Source organism: Sceloporus undulatus, chromosome 4 (assembly GCF_019175285.1).
Source record: "Sceloporus undulatus isolate JIND9_A2432 ecotype Alabama chromosome 4, SceUnd_v1.1, whole genome shotgun sequence".
Classification (NCBI taxonomy): Eukaryota; Metazoa; Chordata; class Lepidosauria; order Squamata; family Phrynosomatidae; genus Sceloporus; species Sceloporus undulatus.
The window spans coordinates 197,361,472-197,379,481 of NC_056525.1; the positions used below are offsets into that span (position 1 = coordinate 197,361,472).

Here is an 18,010-nt window from a genome sequence, read left to right on the forward strand (position 1 = left end):
AAATTGCTGCTGAAGACATCAGGAATTGTTATGGGTTACTTCAAATGTGTGTATGTATTCTGTGAATAAAAAAAATAAATGTGGAAAAAACATATGAGGCATAGATTGTGTCAAATCCACTATATATGAAATCACATTCACCACAATGTTAGCTATAGCAAGGACTGAAAGAGTAATATATGAACAAGTGCAGCAGTGGTTTCGCTGTAATTCTTGTGGTTTCTGGAATATTTTCTTCTCTCTTTCCTCTGCCCTTACCAAGTTACACAATAATGAAAAGACTTATGGTTAGAAGTTATACTAGATGGAGTTTCTCCAGCCTGGTGTCTCTGGATATGTCAAACTGCACTCATCATCATCCTTCCTGGGTATGGTGGAAGTCGTCATAAAGAACACCTGGAAGGCTGCATTTGAGTTTAAGTTTAAACTTTAAGGGAGTGGCACATGAGCAAACAAATATAGGCTAAGCAAGAGTTGATAGGTGTAGTTAGCAGTTGGCAACTAAACACAGCAAAGAGGTTGTGAAACCTGTTTCAGTATCAATTTTATTTCCTACCATACACCAAATGTACAGCACAGAACACAGTTTTGTTGCTTTGATGTAAGAAATATTAATTGTATGAAGAAACAGTATACAAACTACTCTGAAATTAAAAAAAAGAGAAAGAAATGCATACATCATTGCTCTTTACAAAAGTTCTAATTTACAGGATAGCTCATCAATGCAAATTAATACAGGAAAGAAAACAAAAGGGAAAGGAAGGGGAGGAGGAATCACAGTGCACATTACAAAACATCAAGTACAAAGAAGGCAAATAAATATGATGATACATCCTGAGCAAACAGTCCAAACACAGATAAATTAATTTAAGCCATAGGTAAATCATAGTGATAAATAGGTCAGTTATTGTTTAAATTAAATTAAATTATATATATAACAAATTTCTTAAAATATTTAGTAAATTAAAATTTTAATCTCTGTCACAAGTGAATTCATTTTTGTATGCATTAAACAGGTATAGCAAATGTCTTTTAAAAAACCCAGGTACAATAATTTTTAATAGCAATTTGGTGTTCTATTTTATATTAGCACATACTCCGGTTTCTGTCAAATTGTTTTCTTTAAAAAATAAACACAGCTTCTAAGAACATACACCTCTCCTGTCTAAACTAAGGTCTGGGGGCCAAACCAAATCCCCACATAAACAGCAAGCCCCACCTAATGCGGAACAGCAATCACAGTGTATGAAAGTTGAATGACCTTGGAGAAGCACTCTTGGATAAGAACACTATAATATCATTGTATGAGTGATGACTGTGAATGCTGTCATATCCAAACCAAGATCTCGAGTAGACAAGTAAAAATTAACACTTTCATTGTAGCACAGAAAAATTAAAATCCACGCTAGATCCATGTATACATTTTACACCGAGGCACCTATGCACAATAGACGTGTGCATACCAAGAACAAACAACCAAAAGAGGGGGAAAAACCCTCACCCAAAATGGTTGTTTATCTTTGTTTCAAACAATGTTTTAAAAAAAATTGGGGGTGGGGGAGAGGAAATGTATTACTTAAACTCCCTGAAATAAATATCAGACCTTTGTTTACTACTAAATTGAGACTGAATACAGATGCTGAAAAGGTCTACTGCACTTGGGACATGTGTGCCTGTATTTCTGAGTGGGTGCCTAAGAAATGTACTTATGAGATCCACTCTTAAGACAGGAATGGGAAATGCATGCTTCTCCAGATGGTGCCTGACTGCACCCTGAAAAGACCTGATCCCATCTGATTTCAGAAGCTAAGCAGAGTCAAGCCTAGTTTGTACTTGGATCAAAGGTCATGATACAATGTTATAGTACTTTGATCTCACTTTATTTGCTATTGCTCCATCCAATGGAATCCTAGGATTTGTAGTTTGTAGTGACATACTTGGAATTCTTTACTAGAGAGAGCTTTAGATCAGTGAAGCACCTTTTCTAGCAGAAAATTCTAAGTATCTCACCAAACTAGAAAACCCAAGATTTCTCAGGATGGAGTCAAGACAGTTAAAATGGGATCAAACTACCAGAACGGTGTAGTATGGATACACTCCCAGGTATGCCAGGCATCTCCAGGTAGGGCTGAAAGAGAATCCTCTCTGAACCCTTGAGGCCTGCTGCCAAACAGATATCAATATGCTGGGCAGTTTCTGGTGTTTCTATAGTCCATCACCATTGGCTATGCTGGCTAGGGCTGACAGCAGCTGGTGTCCAACAACATCTGGAAGACCACATATTCCCTGTCCTTGTCTTAACAAATTATAATCTGTAGAAACTCAGGCTATCTTCAATAGCAATTCAAAACAAAGTTGCAACCTGATTCACTGCTACAAAGGACTCTGATATGCACACAGGTTCCTCTTTGCAAGCTAAAGCTTCCCCTTTGACTCCAGTATATGAGAAAGCTCTGTGCACATACCAGAGATGCACTGATGGGGAGTGGAGCTGTCCCACAATAGTACAGAATATGCAGTTCTATGTACCAGACTCCCTCTGTTGCCCTCCCAATGTACTGGAATGCAGCTGGCATGGCTATAGGATGATTGGAGTTGTAGCCCAACATGTCTGGAGGGCAAACAGCTTGGGGAAGTCTCTTGAAAACAGTAAGCTGTAGCTGAATGGTAGAGTATGTGCTTGGTATGAAGAAGGTCTTAGGTCCAATCTAGTTCTGGTAGGACTAGAAAAGAACTCTCTCTGAGATAGCACCAAAGGTCAGTCACTATACCGACTGAGCTATATGGGCTGATACTGGCAATACTGAGCAAGATGGACTGATCTATCTTCTGGTTTAGTATCAGAGTATCAAATAGAGCTGTTTTCTTGGATGTTAAGTCCTATCTATCTTATGACAATTTACTTTAAAGCATTAGTATATAATGCAGGTAACAAAGAGACTCTGGACAAACTTACTTCTGGGGATAACAACTTCCAGAATGTCCCAGCCCACATAGCTAAGGGATTCTGGGAGCTGTAGTTAAAAACATAACAGGGAGTGCATTCCTATAGCTCCTAGATCTTATCATCAGGTACTGCTGCTGTGCACCTTCAGTTCACTGCAGTGGGAATTGTTCCCTCTCTGTTAAAACAGGAAAGCAACTGCAGAACTCTTGGTTTTTCTTTTTTTCTTCAATCAAAATTCAATTGCTGTCCTTTCAGGGATGATGATCTTGGCTTAATTGTATATACAATATCATCAGCTTGGATTGCATTTTCCCCCAGTATGAAATTATATTGATATTGGTCAACTAACCAATGTGTTTACACAGCTATCTACCAAAAAGCTACAGATCATTTCAAAGCTTACTACATTGAAGGGGATAGAAACGTTTTTTTCCTCTCCTTGTATGAATGATGGGCAGGTGTGTGTGTGGATTCCTTAAATAAATCTGTTCTCCCCTTGAATGGTTTCAAACAATCATTTTGTGAAGGCTATGACACACAGCCAAGTCCAATGCTTTGCTGATTGCTAGATTTCATTTATTGCTTAAAAAAATCTTGAATTCTTACAACATGCTGTGCTCAATGAGATGAAGTTCCTCCAGCAGAGGGCACCATTCACCTTTATATCCCTGGTTCATTGCATCTCTCTCATGCTATTGCAAATCCATTTCCCATTTCATTAAAAAAAGCTGCTATAAAAAAGCAGGATGTGATGAAAATAATACTAGAATCACAGTTCTGTTATTTTGTTTCTTTCATAGTTCTCCCCTTTTCTTCCTGTACAAACCCAGCAACTCATTTAATTTACACTGTAACTTTCAGTCTATTTAAAACCTCACTTGAAAATAAATTAACAAACATATTTGTAAAAATATGGCAGGCTGCAAGAAATGTGTTTAAAAGACTAAAAAAGAAAGAAAACCCACACACAACTCTTGGCTTGAAAATAAATTTAAAAATGTAAAAAAATATTCACACACACTTTTTTTACATTCACTATACAAAATGAAAAGAGTGCAAAACAACAATGATGACAAAAAAGATTTGTACAGAAATAAATATATTCTGTGATCTGAGTCATTGCTGTTAATACAATAGTCTGTTATGTTTTCTGTCCTTTTTATGTCAGCTGGAAAAAAAATAGTGCAATGTTGTAATTGGAAATGCAGCACAGCAATCAATACTCCTAAGCAGTCCAGGCGTTCTTCATGGATCCATCTGGAGTCCACTGCTGCTACGTAACTCCTGTTTCCCAGAAGCTTCTCCATCCTACACGTGGATACCCTTCACTGCCTGTTTGATACTTTCCAGCAGGGCTTTGCAGTCTGGGGAATAGTCCCGTTCCAGATTGCTGTACATGTCTGTGAGTGTATTTACATATGCTTCAAAATTCTGCTCACTGATTGGGCCCTGAATGAAGACAAAACATGGAAGTCAAATTTCAGTATTATAAACGGTACACTGGATATAAAAGAAGCAGCAGTTTTGTGTTGTTAGCAGACATGGATCAGATGGAGGCACATTGGAAGAAACCTGTTTTCTACTAGTGGAGGAACCTGCCAACAGAAGTTGTTATGTGCCTTCACATAATTTCTACTTATGGTGACCCTAAGGTGACCCTATCATGGGATTTTCTTGGCAAAATTCTTTCAGAGGTGGCTTTCCATTGCCTTCTCTTGAGGCTGAGCATGTGTAACTTGCCCAAGGTCACCCAGTGGATTTCCTGGCTGAGCTGGGAATTGAACCCTAATCATAGTACAATGTTCAGACCACTACACCACCCTAAAGACTATGGCTCTGTACAAACGGGCAGGAAGGGGTGGCGAGATGCTGCCCCTTTCTGCCCCAGATCGGGGCCATGGTAAATGCATGCCGTGGCATCAATCTGGCCTCTGCAGAACACAAAAATGAGCTGTTTTTTTCTGGCTCATTTTTTGTACCTGGGAAGAGGTACCATAGCCATTGCCGGGCGGCTTGATCATGCCCCTTTGGCGTGGTGCCATTTGGGCGCTGAACCAAAGGGATGTCATCATTGTGTGTGCCATTTCAATGGCTGCATGCCAAGATGGCACCTGGGCAGCTCAAGGAGAGCTCTGAGTGTGGGAATGCTCGGCACTCACCCTGCCCACAGGCCAGTGCCCTTTGCCCATCTGCCTATATCTATAAAGGCAGTAGTGGTGGCCATAGGCTTCCATGTCAGGGGTTTAGCAGCTCCATTCTGGGTCTCAGTTCAGATGTGAAGGAGCTGTCCAAAGTGCTGAACCTAATACCCAAACTACTTTGGGTAGTTTGTTTTAAAGTTTGAAGTAAAACTCACACATGGGCTACTGCATACAATATATATATATATATTTCCTGCCTCTCTCAAGGATCAAAGTGGGATTACATCAATAAAATAACACAGTACAATTTCAGAAGAACACTCTCTAAAATAATAATATTGAATTACACATTCCTATTAGTTCCTTAAAATCCAAAATACAATCATCAAATAGTTATTCAGTCATAACCAGGGGTGGAGCATTAACCATAATCTCTTAGGTGGATAAGCCCACCAGAAGAGATCCACCATGTCATGTCTTTGGGGGCCCCTTTTTTTACTGCATGCAAGTGAGTGGGTAGAGCTAAAACCTTCAGTGAATACAGCTAGAACCAAAAATGGATCGTCTCTTTTCCCCTTATCCTCCTCCCACCATTCTCTCATTTTGACACATTTTATCTCTTTCTCACACTCCCACCACTTTCTCTAACTCCTTTCATTTCTCTTCCTTTCCTTTTTGCCCAGAACACTGTTAGGGCAAATTTGTTAGAAACAAATGATTTATTGTTTTATTCATTCAATTTATACATTTCCTTTCTCCTTGTACAAGATCCAAGAAAGCTTACAAGCATTTTAAAAAGCAATATACAGTTAAAATTACTAATGTAAAAGGTTAACAATGATTAAATGACAGTTCAGTTAAAAACACAAAGTTAACATAATGTAAAACATGATTAAACATAGCAAAAGAAAAGATAAAGACACAACCCCATTAAAAGCCCTTTCTGTGACATAAATAAAAACCAAAGCCTGCCTGCCAAAGAAAAGGTCTTTGCCTGCTGGGGAAAAGAAAGGGGCCAACCAAACCTTTTAGAGGAGGGGATTCCACAACCTGGGAGAAGCCACCAAGATGGCTCTCTCTCTTGTGTTTCCACCAAACGTTGGTGAAATCGAGAGGAAGCCTTCCACCAAAGATCTAAAAACCTGAGTAGGCTAATACAGTGAGATCTGGTATTTTGAGGAGTTATTTTCAAAAACAACTTTCCTTAGCTCTAATCATAAATCTGAACTGATTTCAGGGGTTTTTGGAATTAAGCCAAGGATTTCATAAAATTAATATGAGGACGTCAGACTGACCACCTGTGCTTCAAATTATGCCTGACTAGGGCCTATTGTTCAGCTCACTGTGGCAATTTAATAGGCTAACCATGAAAATGTTTCCTTCATTGGAAAAGGGGGGGGGTCATGCTCATCATTCCCACCAGATAACCAGTGCTATTTAAACATATTAGGTGAAAAGACACTTTTTTATCTGAGTATCACCCGAGATTACTGAGCTCCAGCTCCACTGAACTTCATGCATGTCAAAGCTGAAACACAACGATAATACCAAAGCTCTGCCAAACAGATTGAAAACTGTAGAAAATAATCTTCAGTATCCTTGAGATAGCCAATGGTCCATTATAATAAAGCATCTAGTGTTTTATTGTTTAATATAAAGAAACTAACAGATCTGAGCTCAAGATAGGAGATGTGAAGGATATTCAGTGATCTGAAAATATGCCTTCAGGATAACCTCAATCTCATATAAAAGGTTTTTATATGAACAGCCAGTAATCACACCAAGCTTCAAACCTTTGCAAGAAATCTAAGAATGATTTCAGGTACACCAACTACTTGCCAAAACCCAGCAGACTTTCTTTAAAAAACAAAAACAAAACAAAATAAAAACAAAAACATTCTCCCTATGTCCTATCACAAACTACTTTTGGCATGAAGGTTCCATTCCATTTCAAAATAAAGTTTGTTAATGCAACATGGAGGCTACTCTTTGGGAGATCAAAGTTCAACATCTCAGAACTAAAACTCCACAGAATTTTTAGGATCCAAGTCAAGATGTATTGTTGTTCCCACAAGGATCATAAAATTCTAAAGCTTTGTTGGAAGCTTCCTTGGCTTTCTTAAAAAACTTAGACTGAGATTCAGTAAATACACACAGTTGGTCTTATGTTTCTTGAATTTTTTTTAATGATAGCCCAAAGGCTGAACTGCAAACTGTTTTTTGAAGGAAAGAAGACTTTCCAAAGCAGTTAGGGAAATAAATCAATCCCACTGGATATACCCAAGCCCTTGGCATGCCAAGAAACTCCTTTAAAATTAGTTAGCAGTGTCTAATCCTATAGGTTTATATTAACTGATTCCAGTTTTTGGAACTTAATTCAGACAAGACAAGTAGTGTTTACTATCAAGGGTTCTAATCTGAGGTTTGAGGTTGTCAGCCAGTACTGGATGGGGCCACACTCCCCCTGAAAGTGTGTTTGCTGTTTGGGAGTGCTCCGGATCTGTCCCTCCAAATTTCAACTCAGATAGATGCGATGGTCAGGAGTGCCTGTTATCAGCTTCAGCTGATACTTCAACTGCACCTCTTCCTAGAATTGGAGGACCTAAAGATAGTAATGCATAAGCTGGTAGCCTCAAGGCTGGGCTTCTGCAATGTTCTATTCTTTGGGCTACCTTTGTACCAGGTCCAGAAACTCCAGCTGGTTTAGAATATGGCAGCTAGGCTGCTTACGGGTACATCCAGGAGTGATCACATTACATCGATCCTCAAATCACTCCACTGTCTGCCAATTACTTTCTGGGCAAAGTACAAAATGTGGTTATTGCCTTTATATCCCTACATGGTTTGGGTCCAGGCTACCTACAGAATCACCTTCTCCCATTCAATATACCTTGTACACTCAGGTCCTCTGGGAAATATTTGCTCCAACTAGCCAGTGCTAGACAGAGTATGCTGCCCCCGAGTGTGAAATGATCTGCTGGAGAAGTTATGGAGACTGAAAAAGCTGACTGCATTTAAAACAGCATCAAAAACATATTTCTTCCAACAGGCTTATCCAGTCGATTTTAAATCATAACATTTTAATCTTTACATGAACTCTTTTGAGTATATTTTAATGATTTTATAATATTGTATTTTAACTATGGGTTTATGCATTTTAAATTTCAGTTTTGTATTTTAACATGCTGTATCCAGCCTCGAGCCTTGTTGTTGTTTCCTTACTCCAGAAATATTGTTCAGTGCTTAAATATGTGATAATTGTGGCGTAAATACCCTAAAGTCACCTGCCTGAATCAATCGAGTTTATCACATGGGAGGGAAGCACCCAAATCCTGTGGAGAAATGGGGTTTAAACCTGTGAATGTTTGTTTTCAGACAATGTCATGCAATTTGGGCATTAACGCAACATTAACCCATGCAGAAAGCCACAAAATCACACTGTTTTTTAACTTCAGGAAAATCCTTAAGTTAAAAAGCTGCACGATATTGTGGCTTTCTGCACAGGTTAATGTTGGGTTAATGTCAAAATTACTTAACATGTCTGAAAACAATCCTGCTCTTGTGGGATAATCCCAAGATTTAAACCCCATTTATCCACGGGATTTGGGCGCTTTGCCTCCCATGTGATAAACTTCTAAGCTAAGCAGGAACCTTGACTTGAAGGTTTGTGTGTGCGCGCACACACACACTAATTATTTGGTGCTCATATTTTCACTACTCTGCAGCAAGGCTTGTGCAGAACCACTGTATATTTTAAAACTTATATTTGGCAGACTGCAATATGCTATCACATTGTATATGCTCTTTTTTCCCAGAGCAATGGCCACATGCTCAGCCACAGACATACCATTTGTGGAAGCTGAATGTCGGCAAGACTGGAGATGAGGGCTTGGCTTAGGCCAGCCAACTCCTTTAATAGGCTCTCGTTGTTCTGCTCTATAAGTTTGTTCTCTTCTTCTATTGTTTTCAGATTGCTTTCCATAGATGTTATCTGGAATCATGAAGCAAAATGATACATGAATGCTAGGACTGTTGACCCAAAACACAACTATCAGCAATCTGCCACTTAGAAGAAACAGTAAACAGCACTGGAAGATGTCCGTGCAGAAGTGAATCTCAAAGTACTTTCAGTTATATGCACAGTGTCACAAGGCACTCCTAATTGGGGCAAGTTTTTTTCCAAACCAATGAATTGCTTCAGCTTTTGCTCCACAAGGGAAACACGTTTAAATGAAACTCTAGACAGTGATCCTGGTGGATGAAAAGAGCATTGTTTGTGGGAAGTAAGTTCACAAATGGACAAAATGCATGAAAGGCCACAAAGCTTCAAGCTGACAATGTGGGAAGACGTTAATATCTGGTTTAAAATGAAGAGTTTTGCCTTTAGGAATCAAAATAGAGAAAAGCAAGCAAGCTGCTGTTTACATTGCTCTCCTTTTCTTTCTTTTCTGCTGACTCACTACTATAGCAGCAACCCTGATATTAGTTCTAGTTAGTTCCATGGAAAGGTTGTGTTGTAGAATGGCTGAAATTAGAAATGGCAGAAGGGAAGAACTAAAAATAAAATAAAAATATAGAAAATACAAGCGCTCATATTGCAGCTGGAATACATATCTGATATAAACTGGATTTCCCCCTCATTTGTCTGAAAAATGTTGAAAACATGGGACAGGAATAGGAAATTTATGCCTATATATTCAATTTATTACATATTATGATTGCTTTGTTGAAAAACTAAGGGTCAGCCTTAGACAGATCCATACTTTTGGCACAGATAGGGTAAGAGGCAAGGCATGCTCTCTGTGCATGTAAATTGATACTATACACTAGGATAACAAAGGCCAGATTATTTTGATATGACTATAGCTGTGAACTAGATTTTCTAGGGTAAAATAAAGCAGAAAAGACTCCAGGTTTTTTTAAATGCCATCAAAATAAATCTAAATCTAAATTTAGCCATGTTTGTTTGACTTCTGTTTATCAAACAAAACATATAAAAAGGTTTTATTATTATGTTTTGTTTGCATGAATGTCTGAAAAGTTTTTTGGAATAGTTAAAAAGTACTTGAACTGAAATATCTGGTTAAGGGAAAAACAGCAATGTGAATAAGGTGGTCTCAATGTACATTCAGGCAAATAGAAAGCTGTACTTGGAAATGATTTTTTTTAAAAAATCAGAATCCATATAAATATATTCCATTTCAACTAAACACAGTTCCATTATATTACTTCTATTTAAAGGGTGGGGGGGATGAAGACTGAAAACTGTTATATTAATTTTGGCATGCCTCAGGAGCTGTGCTTTTCTTAGGCACAGTTGGCTGTAAACAAAGTTAAGTGAGTTAGATTTTAGACTAAAATACTATTATATTAATTCTAGTTGTCCACTTTGCCCTGTATTGTCCTCATTCATTATTTAGTAATTAATATTATGAAATGATGCATTTCTAAAAGTGGTACATTTTCCATGGAAAAAATAAAGTAGTGGAAATTGTACAGAAAATGTTCTCTTAAATATGAATGGAAACATAACAATTAATTATGTGAATATCTTGTTTTCCTTGTGTGGACATAATGATTTCAAGTTTAAGTTGCAGGACAAACTACCCTTCAAGCTAGTACACATACTGTTCTCGCCTTCTACTGGCTAAAATTGTTATCCATGAGTGATTCCAGGCTCCCCAAAAAATGTTTTTTAGAACAAATATCTGTTAACTCCCCAAGCTCCTGGGTATTTATACTTAGAATGATATTGCAGAGCTATGAGATTACTGTGGACTCACTTCCAATTCCAAATTATGTCACCCATAGAGTCAAGCAACTGATTAAAGAGAAAATTCATCTTGCTTCCAAATGGACCCATCTTCATTCACTCTCGCACTCTTCTTTTTCTTTTTGGTACCCATTGTACAAGACATCATTTGCGCTAGAGCATTACTTTATTAATCTTACTCTGGCCCCTACTAGAAAAGCATTTACTGTTCTAAGGTCCCAATGTATACCTTCTGCCTATTTGATGGGCAGATATAATAACACTCCTGTCCATCTAAGATTATGTACCTGCAAAACCAGGGAAGTGGAGAATATCGAACATTATCTTTTACATTGTCTTCTTTATATATCTCTTAGACAAAGGTTTCTTGAATGTATTTTACATTCCCTTTCCAACAGATCTTGTTTTCAGCAGATTTGTGTTCTTCTGGCCAGCAAAGATGTATTTATTACTTCTATGGTAGCAAAATTTGGTTTAGCTGCTAGTAAGATTGGAATCAGTTTTCTCGATGGGAATGACGATTAGAACTTTTCTAGTTTTCTGTCTTTACTATTTTATCATTAATGATGCATTACTGTATCTCGTTGTTGGGCTTCTCTTATTAATTTTACTAATTTGTTTTATCTGTGGTTTTTGTGCATTGATGTTTTTATACTGTTTTTGTATTTACTGGTTGGACCTGTTTTATATTGTGACGGCTTTTAGTTTTTAACAATAAACTTCATTCATATCTTGTCTTCCATGTGTGGACATAACGATTTCAAGTTTAAGTTGCAAACAATGAAATAATTCATGAGGATATCTTTAAACTGCCTAGTCTAAATACTTGATGGAAACAGGGCCCAATCCTGAAGCACTGTCACATAAAGATAGATCAGCAGGTTAAAGCACCTTCTGGGTACACCTTTGTTGAGGAATCACCACCATGAAATATGGCTTTTGCTATCCCAACACTAACTCAAGGAAGTGGATAGGAATTGATTAAAGTTTTCTGTTCATTATAAGAATATCCAGAATTGTTGTCGTGTTATGTCTTGGGTTAAACTTATAATTACCCATGATTTCAGACATGATGTGCAATTCTTGGTCATGGAAATCAGCATGGGTGGACTTGGTCATTGATTCATTTAGAGTGTGCCTGGCTTTCTTTATGTTTCTCATACATCATGAGCTAGACAGTTCCTGTGGTATCTCATATTTCCAAGTTTAGAGTTTTTATTTTTTGCTTATGCTACCTTGCATACAATACTCACCAACAAACCATGCAAGTTTGTCTACCCAGAACTTTACACCTGTGACACAGCCTTTACTGCTCTTAAGGCACTTGCATTTCAAAGGGATCACCCTGTCACACTTGGAAGTCAAATATCTGTCTGGAATACACAAATACTAAGCTGCTTTGTGTACATGATCATAGTATTGGGGCTCTGCTCTTTTGTGGGCTTATGGAATTTCAAGGAAGTATGTCTCATAGTGAGACAAAGCTCACTAGAGATGAAAAGAATATGTGAAAATATTTGAAAAAACATTAAAATGAAAGCAAAAAAAAAAGGTGAAATCTCAAGAGTCAGGAAACTGATAGGGAGAATCTAAGACAGGTGAGAATCTTCACAGCTCTGGACTTACTCTGGGTGGAAAATGCATGTGGGTTGTGTGTGTGTATGCACATGTGTGCGCTTGTGCACGTGTGCACACAAAAAATAACATTTCTACTCAGAAAACAAGTTTCCAGAATAAAATCCTGTGCTTTCTGCACAGAAAACAACTTTTCTATGAAAAAAACAAATTTCCCACATAAAAAAAGTTTTCTGCACAGAAAACAACATTTTCTGTTCAGAATATAATTTTTCTAGATAGAAAATGCTGTTTTAAATGCAAACATTTGCATTTTCTTGTACAGAATTAGTCCTGAACTATGGATAGTATTTGAAAAGTAGTTTTCAATTACTTTCTCCCAGTGACGTAAACAATTGTAAAATTTCTTCCTGACATTTTGCCAGCATCTGTGGCTGGCATCTGAAGATGCCAGCCACAGATGCTGGCAAAACGTCAGGAATAAACTCTGCTAGAACATGGCCACATAGCCTGAAAAATCCATGAAAAACTATGGATGCCGGCCATGAAAGCCTTCGACTTCACAATTGTAAAATTGTTCATTCTTTTCAGTGAGAAGAATTTACATCTATGGTTGGGAAAGTTATTAGTTATTGTGTGGTGATTATCCTTGCTGTAACCAAGCTATGAGTCAAGAGTATTATGTATTATTCCTTGGAAACTTGCATCAGATAACTAGCTTCTCTTTGTCCCCTAAGTGTGCCTGTTCCTCTCCATGTTCTACTTCTCTGTTTTGTCTGAGGAGAGTCACCATTTAAATTGTTGTTGTTGGACTGCATTCTCCTTTTGCATGTGGCTCCAGGGTTCCTAAGAATGGCTTAAATCAGTGATTCTGAAACAATGAGGCACGACCCACAGGTGATCCATGAGAACTGATCAAGGGGGAGCACAAGACGGCCCTGATTCCCCCCTTTCCCAAACTTTTTAATGTGTAAAATTTACATGTGAGTTGAATATTGAATTTACTTAAATAAAACTTCTAATTTGAATAGCATTTCTTTATAAAATTTTAAAATATGAATATATATGAATGTGTGACTGAAAATACACTAAACAAACAAAATATTTATGTTCATATACTATATAGAGTGGGGGTGTGACATCTGTATGTAGGTATAAGAGGTATTCCTAGAGTAAAAAGTATAAGTATCACTGGATTAAATATTTGTTGGGCTGCTCATCATTGACTTAATCAGACTTGCTTGAGTGGGACTGGTTACTTTACCATGTGTTCAAAGGCTAATGAAAAGTATTTTGACCTAAATTCAAGTTAGCTAGTCCTGATTCAAGTAGACCTATTCAATCAATAGGATACATACAAGAGCTGAGTTGCCATTTAGGAAACAATTCAGTGGTTCTTCACTGGTTGGGACTAGTATTTTAATATAAAACTCTGTGCCTACTGTGAAATTTCAAGTAATTGTGACTCTCTTAGTACCAAAGTTGTGTTTCTTTTACTGTGAGGCAAGGTAAAATATATTTGCAGTGACTTCATTCTTGTTTCTCTGATGTCTCTCCATTATGCATATTTGTAGTGACTTCATTCTCTGATGTCTCTCCATTATGCTTTTGTGAGATCTCATTTTGTGGTTAGATCCTGACTGTCTCACCATTTCCTCAGTACCCACTTTGGATTGTTAGTGGACCCTGCATTTATCTTCCCAAACATTATCATGGCAAATAGAAACAGTCTGCCAGTTCAGTATTGGGGCTAATTATACTAATCAATCCTATTGTTACCTTTTGGAAATAGATGTGGCAAAATAAAATCTGTATGGTTCATTCTCAGTGTTTGACAGTGAGCTAATTTCTCCACTTTAGTCTAGTGCGTCATTATCTACTATGTGCTTGTCATGCCTCTGCAAAAGTTTCCAAGCTTTTAATGTTTGTGGGGTGCAGATTTGCACAGACACATGTGAATAAGGATATTCAACAACAGCTTCAAATGATAAAAAAGACCCACAGGAGGTATTAAGGGATGCATTGCTAGAGGAAAAAAACCAGAGCACTAAGTATAGATTCAGTTCCTTCTGTCTCTAGGTAAAAGGATATCAACTAGCAGGGCCGGATGCTCAGCAGAATAAATAATACTAGATGAATGGTCAATGAGATTACATAGAATGGAAGCTTCATGTGTCCATATGTTAATTTTAATTAGATGTGGGTCAGGTTAGAGCAAAGTGAAATTTCTGAGATATCAACCCATTTTGTTTAGACTTCATTGACTGCAACCATAATCTACATAGTTGTGCCATTCCCTAACACCACCCAGTTTGCATATTACCACAGCCAGATCTATGGCTGAAATTAAGGCATGGATTCCAAGCCAATTTTCTGATAGGCAACATGAATGTCCTTATTCACATGTGTCTTAATCCATGCCCAATTATCAGTACTGTTAAAGTTCATTGAGATATTTTCTTACTTGTGTCTGAAGTTTCATCATATCAGCTTCAATTTTAAGGTTGGATTCATTCAGTTCTTTGATTTCTTCATCCAAATGTCTGATTTCTTCCTCATTTTCCAAACCTGCACAGAGATTAATAAACCACCAAAGTTAAAACAACACATGCCTGAGAAGATGAGCAAATGGTACATTGTGTGTTGTTTACCTTTAAATAATTTCTGACTTATGACAACCTTAAGGTGAACCTATCACAGGGGTTTCTTGACAGTTTTCTTCATAAGGTGTTTGCCATTGCCATCCGCTGAGCTCGAGAGACTGTGAGTTGCCTAAAGTCATCCAGTGGGTTTTCACGGCTGAATGGAGATTCAAACTCTGCTCTACAGAGTCGAAGTCTAATACAGACCTGTGACTCTAACATCATCATATTTCTCTTTCTCACATATGATTTTTAACATCTTAGCTTTGTGAAGAAGTCAGTGGAGTTTTGAAAGCTTGCATCATGAATTGTGTGCATTTTGGTTGGCCCCATAAAGGCATCACTGGTTTGTGAATTTTGGATGTTATTGTACTTTGCTGTATGGCCAACACAGCTTCCCCTCGATATGTTTGCTATCATTGGTAGCCAGTAGCTTCCATGTCAATGGGGTAGTAAATCTGCTCTAGTTTTTAAAGGAGCTATGCAAAGTGCTGAACCATATCCTCTAAATAGGTTTAGCACCTTGTATAGGTTCTTTAGTTCAGACTGAAACCCTGAGCAGATTCACCACCCTACTGATGTGGAAGCCCCCAGCTTCCAGGGCTTATCATTACAGAGAGTTTGCCTCAGGCAAGAAATGTTGGTGTCATAAGGGCAGTGGATATGTTCACTTTTCATTTGTTAATATTGCATTCTTACTGCCAGAAACAAAAAGAGGGGTTTGAGGGATTGTCTGTCTCTTTTCTGAGCTGAAATTGGCTATAGTTCCAGGCCTCTGTAAGATTTTGTTTAATACTGAAAACTGACATACTAGGTTTTATTGGTGGTAAATGATGCAGCAAGTGATCTATAGTAGTGGAAGCATTCCAGTCCTTAAGCTCATGAAGTCCAGCATCCTCTCATGGCAAATGGGAGAACTGGACCCTTAAAAGACTAATTCCCCCTAGACTGTCCCATATCCAGTGCTCAAGATACTCATAGCTAGCTATGCATTGCCTGAGTTGGGGTGAGCTCCTCTAGCAAGGCCAGTGCAAAATGAATTCCCAAGGATTATACACTGCAGATATGGACAAAAATATTGGACTCATCTTCCATCCCAGTAGTACTGTGGCAGGCTGCTAAAAAGAAAGTTTACTCCTCCTACCCATTTTCAGTCTTTGGCTACTTCCTTTTGAACTGCCATGCTAAAGCAAAAATCTCTAGTAGTTGTTGATGCTGTGTTCCTTAAAGCTGAGCATGATTTATGGCAACCCTCCCTTAGGGTTTTCTTGTCAAGATTTTTTCAGAGAAGTCCACCATTGCCTTTCTGTAAGGCTGAGAGAGTACAACTTGCTGAAGGCTACCAAATGAATTTCCATGGCTGAGAGAGGATTTGAACCCTGGTCTTCTGGAATCCTAATCCCTATAGACAAACCACTACACTGTATTGGCACTAGCAGCACCTGCTAAATACAAAATAATCCTTTCTATGTCCCTGAACAGTTTTGAGTAGAGGATGTGTGTGGACAAAATGACCATGAAAGTTTTTATGTTCAAGAGGCTGGTGACTATGGTATCAGCCCATTCGGCAGGTCCTTTAAAGTTCTGACTAATATGCTGAGAAGATGCACCATGTTAGATCCACCAGCCTCCCCAAACCTATTGAGTCATTTCAAGTGGTACTGTCTTGTTCCATTGTTAGTCATTTCTCAGCCTGTGATAAGTGGCAGAATAATGTCAAGCAATGTAGAACAAATCGAGGGAGATATATGGGGTGAGGAGATCCAGTGTGGTGGAGTGGTTTGAGTGTTAGACTATGACTCTGGAGATCAGGGTTCAGTTCCTCACTTGGCCAGTGAAACCCATTGGATGACCTTGGGCTGAAACTGAACTAATCAATTTATATTTTGATTTGGAAGGAGAAAGGCTTTGCTTCTTCCATGGTCGCCTTAGTTGATGATCTCCGTCTGGGCATGGACAGGAGACGCGTGTCCCTATTAGTGCTTTTGGACATCTCAGTGGCTTTCGATACCATTGACCATGGTATCCTTCTGGAACGCCTGTAGGTATTGGGGGCACTGCGCTCCAGTGGTTCCGTTCCTACCTCTCGGGTAGATTCCAGATGGTGCAGCTGGGGGACGTCTGCTCCGATAAGAGGGAACTTACATCTGGTGTCCTTCAAGGAGCTATTTTGTCCCCCATGCTATTTAACATTTACATGAAACCGCTGGGCAAGATCATCCAGAGACACGGGGCGCGGTGTTATCAGTATGCTGATGACACCCAGATCAGTTTCTCTGTGTCTCTGACTGATGCAGTGACTAGGGATGGCATCTCTCCTCTAAATGACTGCTTGGAGTCAGTAATGGGCTGGATGAGGAAAAACAAACTCAGAGAAAACGGAAGTACTAGTGATAGGTTCCCCGGGATCGGGTGGCGAAATTTGCCCCCCTGTCCTGAATGGGATCACGCTCCCCCTGAAGGAGTCAGTTCGCAGCTTGGGAGTGCTTCTCGATTCGTCGCTCCAATTGACATCTCAATTACCAGCTTCGGCTGATACGCCAGCTGCGACCCTACCTGGACCGGAGGGACCTTGAAACTGTAGTACATGCTCTGGTAACCTCTCAATTGGATTTCTGTAATGCGCTCTACATGGGGCAACCCTTGTACCAAACCCGGAAACTTCAATTAGTGAAGAACATGGCTGCAAGATTGGTCGCTGGATGTTCCAGGGCAGACCACGTAACATCTATCTTGAAAGATCTCCATCGGCTGCCTATTCGCTTCCAGGCCCAATAAAAGGTGTTGGTAGTTACCTATAAAGCCCTAAATGGCTTGGGCCCAGGGTACTTGGAGGACTGCCTCTCCCCATCTAATCCGCCCTGCACACTCAGGTCAGCCGGGAAGAATTTGCTGAGGGTCCCTACTGCGCAATACGTGGTGACCTCGCAAA

The 18,010-nt window shown here is 38.8% G+C and overlaps 1 protein-coding gene across 4 annotated transcripts in view; it reads right to left on the minus strand.

The window, feature by feature from the left end:
* Positions 1 to 977: 977 nt before the first annotated feature.
* ST18 (ST18 C2H2C-type zinc finger transcription factor) overlaps positions 978 to 18,010 on the minus strand; it is a 193,764-nt gene continuing 176,731 nt past the window's right edge. For all 4 annotated transcript variants that reach the window (XM_042465619.1, XM_042465617.1, XM_042465616.1 and 1 more), the window contains 3 exons: positions 14,901 to 15,004; positions 8,936 to 9,079; positions 978 to 4,396 (listed from right to left, as the gene is read on the minus strand). In XM_042465619.1, coding sequence (XP_042321553.1) covers positions 4,256 to 4,396; positions 8,936 to 9,079; positions 14,901 to 15,004 — 389 coding nt within the window. In that variant the 3' untranslated portion in view covers positions 978 to 4,255. The remainder of the gene's footprint in view (positions 4,397 to 8,935; positions 9,080 to 14,900; positions 15,005 to 18,010) is intronic.